General features: G+C 38.3%; 1 protein-coding gene across 1 annotated transcript in view; it reads right to left on the bottom strand.

The window, feature by feature from the left end:
- Nucleotides 1-2126: 2126 nt before the first annotated feature.
- The window catches only part of snapin (SNAP associated protein), a 5453-nt gene continuing 1733 nt past the window's right edge, over nucleotides 2127-5846 (bottom strand). Inside the window, exon 4 of the mRNA XM_035681489.1 lies at nucleotides 2127-5270. Coding sequence (XP_035537382.1) covers nucleotides 5163-5270 — 108 coding nt within the window. The 3' untranslated portion in view covers nucleotides 2127-5162. The remainder of the gene's footprint in view (nucleotides 5271-5846) is intronic.

Below are 5846 nucleotides of genomic sequence, written 5' to 3' on the forward strand. Positions count from 1 at the left end.
GTCATTGTCAGTGAGTCCGTCTAGCTCAACACAACAAACTCAGATCAAACTGTCTAACTGTCAAACTAGACAGTGCTGATCAGATATGGATCCAGATTCTGTTACTGTGTTGACTATTTCTCCCCTAAATTTGTTTCAGAAACACATGTTAGTGTATTGTCTATTGGGAATATGGGATTGTGTGTGACCAGGCGATAGTTAGAGTAAACTCTTGGCCATGAGGCTGAACTCGAGGCTTCTAAATGGTACTCCATAAACCAATGGGTGATGTCATGATAGGTTCACATTAGACAGTTATCAGTGAATTTAACCAGAATGAATAATTACAACTGGGATGTTTTGTATGAATGAGAGAAAAGTCAGTTGTGTGTAAGCTAGAGGCTGGATTTTGGATCTGTTTTGTATTGTTGAAAGAATGGTCCAACGTGCAGTTTCCTAGAGTCTCACTGGAACAGTAATTAGTCTAACAGAGGTTGTTTTTAAGGCAATATAATTAAATGCTGGCAGTGCATCAGTACATTAGCATAGAATGAGTTTCCTGAAACTGTTTGCTTTCTCCCAGGGGGTTTGGTTCTTCCTTGGAAGGAGAAAATCTCCAATCGTCAGCTCCCATACAGTCTTACTGTTTTTCTCTTTTTCCTGTGGACATGGGGAGTGTGCGATAAGACAAAGCAGTGGTCTGTGGTTCATATTATCAGCTGCTACCATGCTGTCCTGTGGGACCTGAAAGCACACCTGTCTGAAAGAGAAAATACATCAAATTACATTGTGTGTGTATGAGTGTGAGTTTTGTCTAGAGAGGGTTAGGTGACCTCCAAAGCATCAGAGTATAATAACATGTAAATACACAGCTGATGGCACAAGCAACAGATAGAATGTGCGATGTGCAGATGTGATTGTTGTCATTGTTTTGCAAATCCCAAGTCAAGTCCAAGCAATTCAAGTCAGCTTTATTGTCACAGTTGCATCTGCAGTTAGATGGTGTGTGATTCAAAGATAATAATAATTATAAAATATACCATGTATTTTACGTAAGTATACTTAAAAGTATCCCACCTTACCGCGAGAAAGCTACACCTTTGTTTGCTGTGTTGCAGCTTTAAATGTAATGGTATTTGTTGCGATTTAGTGCCCCCAGTTGTCCATCCGGTTCTGGCACAACACCAACACCACTCTCTGTCAGCCCTCTACCCGCGCTGAAAAAAAATCTACGTTTTTGCTGTTCTGCCACTGAGATGCGCCAGCCACTTTGACAGATGAAAAAGATGCCAAGGTAATCCAATCACCGAAAAAGTACTGTCTAAAAAATGTCCTTACATGTTCGCATTCTCATTAGATTTCAACCTCTCTGACAGGGAAAAAGATCCCAACATTTTTCCTTAAGTGATCCCCTTTTTATCACTGAGTAAACTGACGAAGTGACATATATCATGAATATTATATTCAAAGCTGTACAGTGAACCCAAACACTGAACACAATAACTGTATGTTATTAATCAGAGATGAGTTTTCCTGATATTTTTAGGAACTTTCTATACAATGAGGCTGTTTATCAGAGAGTGAAGGCTCTGTGAATATATCTTGTGTTCAGGTCGTCAAAGTTTAAATAAAAGTCTAAACTTTAAAAACAAAAAATTTATTTAGTTTTCTTCATAGAAATGAATGAAATGTTGAGATGTTTATTTAAGTTTTCTTAGAAGAAGGCCTTGTGACCCCCTGTTGCCCCATGCGACCTTTCTGTCAGCAAGGGCTCTGTAAGAAAATTCAATTCAATTCATTTCAATTGTATTTGTATAGCACCAAATCATAACAGAAGTTATCTCAGGACACTTTTCAAAATAGAGCAGGTCTAGACCGTACTCCTTATAAAATTAATTACAGAGACCCAACAGTACCACCATGACAAAGCACTTGGCGACAGTGGCAAGGAAAGACGTCCTTTTGAGAAGCAATGTCGCAATCCCAACAATTAATGCAAATTCAACCAATGCTTATGAATGCTGCGCGACCTTGCAGTTTTGTCCAATCGCCACCACTTTTCCACAAATTCGACCATCAGTGTAGTTTCCAACAAGTTCCCCCAATCATAGCAATCCCCCATGCAAAACATTGAGCCATACGTCACCAAACTTATAGCAATTTTATTCTTGCTTTAACAATTTGCCTTAGATTCTGAACTATTTTTGCATTTGTTACATTCTCCCTCAATTTCATTGCAATGCATAGCAACATGCATCAGAATATTTTTAGAAAAGCTGCCGTGAAATGAGGCAATTTAGGCCACAAAATCCTGAAGGGACTGTCAACTTGTGCTGTTTGACTTCAGGCAGTAAGGATCATTATGAAACCAACATTAGCTACAGAAGAGTTGCAGATTTTGCATCAATACTGGCTCACAGACAGGTGAGACCATAGATGTATTTTGAAGCATAGTGAAGTATTCCTTATTCCATACACCATGAAGTTGGACAACTATGTAATGCCTTCGCCATCCTAGGAAAAAAATAAATCAGCTGACAGAACACTACTGAATGAGAAGGGGTGAGGGTGGCATTAAGTATGTGTCTGAATTTTCTAGGCATTCCCAATTTATGCAATTTCAGTACTGTTATAATATAATAGGTAAAAATAACAAATTTATACCACATGCAAAGAGGAGACTCATGGGTATTTTCATTCAGATATCTTGAAGACAAAGGTCAAGGGATCCTTTTGAATATGGCCATGACAGTTTTTCCAACACAAAATTTCCCTGCCCCGAGTCCATAAGACTGTGAACTAAGTATATATTTCCTTTGACCAACACTGTGGACCATGACTAGATATTTAACCGACTTACAGTTTTGAAATGTGGATATACAGATGGTCCCTAGAGAAAAGATTATGATCATTAGCAAAATGCCAAAACCTTGAAGACAAAGAAACTCTCATTATATAATGGCCAGATAATAGCTATTTACTTTGCAGTCTGTTATTTCCTGGAAATAACTATGTAATTTAGTAATAATTATAGGTAAAATAGACAGTGCTCCATTGGTCCTGATCCAAAGTCTTAAAGTATTTCAGTCAGCAGGTTAACTGAACATGGGAAAATGTGTGATTTGCCTCCAGGCGAGTATATAATATGTATGGAGAATTTACTTTCCATTAAAAAAAGAAAAATGAGGTAAAACCTGGGAATTACAACCATGAAATGATGCTCTACCAGCCAGACTGCCATGAAGTTTGCTGAGCAACACAACACGTTCAAATTGTGGGGTACAATTAACATTACAGGCTTTGCCTTAATTTCATCAGTAGGTCGACAAATGAGTCTTTTAAGAAACAATTTATGCACAAGCTCAAAAACATGAGCACATGATGTTAATGTATATTTTATAAACATTCATAGAGAAGCAACAAATATCATACAAAAACTGAAAATCACAAGTGTTATAGGGATTCATTCATTGCATATTAATAGAGACACGACACTGTACACATCATCGAATATTAAACCAATTGAATATAATTATGCTTTGTGTTGATTTGCTCACATAACACATTTATGTCAGCAGAGCTTTACAGACAACGCAGAGTGGAAAATGTTACTTATTAAAAAAAAAGAGCCAGCCAAGTTTAACACAGGTTCAAACCTGTGTTGCCTGGATCAGATGATCATTTAAATCCTACTGCCATGTCCTCAGAAGATGTGTGGTTTAGTCTGAACCAGGTCCTGTGTGCGGTAGAAATCACCCAAACTCCTGTAGAGGTCAGTGTGTCTAAGGTTTAACTTAAACCTGCCCAGGGGCGGGTCTAGAGAAATATTTATGGGGTGTTCAGAGGTTGGCATAGGAGACTTTAAGGGGTGGCAGAAATATATGCTGATTTAATCAATATTTTAAGCAATATTTGCTTGGAAAAGCCCCCAAATGAAGACATGAAAAACATAACATTATTGTGGCACATTAGTAAAGCACTGAATATAAATATCTAAAGGTGACATTAGAAATCAATAGACTGCTTTATTTCCAAACATTTTTCCCTAATATGTCTTTTTTCATTGGACTTAAGCCCATCACATCCAGAATGTGGCCATAACAGATCATTAAGGGTAAGAATCTCCATAACTGCATCACTAACTGCATTTACCTGTACTGACTAATTGTACATCAAAGTGGAAATGTCAGCAACAGTGGAAACATTGCAGAACACGATTCCGATTACAATGACATCAGTAATATTGCAGCAGCACAGATGAGATAATAATTCCATTGCCCCAGTGCATGCTGGTTAGCTGTCAATCATGGTAGTGCATTTCCACCAAAGGTTCTTGAACTGGTTCTGTTCAATTTTTTGGAATCTTGGTGCTATCTAGCGATGTGCTCCGAGCGTTTAAAAATTAGGGGCACAAACCAGAACGGAACGCCTTTCATGTTGATGGGAAACCAGTGCACTCATGGATGTATTAAGCTCTCATAATACATCCCTGTGTGTGCTACATAATGATAACATTGTTGTGTTGGTTTTGACGCAGCAATTAGGTCCAGTTTAGAATGCAGCTGTGTTTTAAACCCTTTCTAAACCGCAGCTAAACTGAGCCACCCATTTGTGGACAACAATTTCCCAAAGCCAAAGAGCAAAAGGCATAAAGACCACCTGACATTTTAAAGACATGCATTAGGACAATGCTTCCAGCAGTGGGACAAGGATCTGTTATTTTGGTCCACAAGATTACTCAGACCATCTACCCTGCATACTGACAGTGCCAGTCATGAGTAGATTTTTTTCCTTATCTGTAGAATCGATGTATATGAATTATTACATAAATTTCACTCAAGTGTTCAGGAACACTTGAGAAGAAAAATAAATGTGGATGGTCATTACGTTAAGGTGGCTATGAGTGTTTAATGTACAATGTAAGGTGATGCTGTAGAGTTGATTCTGTCATACTTTGCCAGAGGATGAGACAATAACCTATTTGCAGCTGCCTAACACTGCACATAGCAGCTTGGATTTTAATGATGACACAACATTAGATAAAGCAGTTTCAGACACCAGCATATCGTTAGACAAACCGCTAAGCAAATGGCTAAGGAAGACCAGTCCTCTTCGTGTTACAGTTACCCTCCTGGTCAGGACAGTTCACAGTTTTGCTGTGCAGATGAGAAGGAGGCAGCAGCTCAGGGTTTACTGGGGGAGCGGGAGGTGAACACTCCCGAAGCCTCCAGCATGGTCTTTCTTCTTGCCGTCTCTTTGGCCACATTGTGGTTGAGTCTCCTCAGACGTTCCTGGAGACAGGATATTTAGGTTATGTTGTTGCTTGCATATTGCATGTGTGTTTCTATGTTTTTAAACTTAAACAGTTGGTAATTATGGTGGTGATACTAATCATCATAGCAGTATAGTGGTATTAGGGGTGGTAGTGGTAATATATATGGTAATACTATATATGGTAGTAGTAGTTATAATAGTAGCAGTGAATAGTAGTAAAGGTAGCAGTATAAGCAGCATTTTTTCATATTTGCTGAAACTTTCACTATATCCTGAGAGTAGAACATGAGACAGATAATCTGTGAAACAATCAGGTTCCTCTGGCTCCTCCTTATTTTCATAAAGTAACCTGCTGCAGCTTTAAAAGATATATAAAGTCTACTTGGAACAATAATGTGAGAGATTTTTTCTGCAAAAAAGTATAATTTACACATCAAATCCCTAAAAAGTAATCTCCTACTCCTACCTCATTAAAACCTCTGGAATCTGTGAATATGCAAATGTTGTTCATTTCTAAAGTTTTGCTGCTGGACACAAGATGTCTCCTCCTTCACTGTAAAGTCCATTCTCAGTGGATGAGCACTGGTGGCTTC

The sequence above is a fragment of the Morone saxatilis genome, unplaced genomic scaffold, assembly GCF_004916995.1.
Source record: "Morone saxatilis isolate NCDOM2014 unplaced genomic scaffold, NCSU_SB_2.0 Contig9, whole genome shotgun sequence".
NCBI classification, from domain to species: domain Eukaryota; kingdom Metazoa; phylum Chordata; class Actinopteri; family Moronidae; genus Morone; species Morone saxatilis.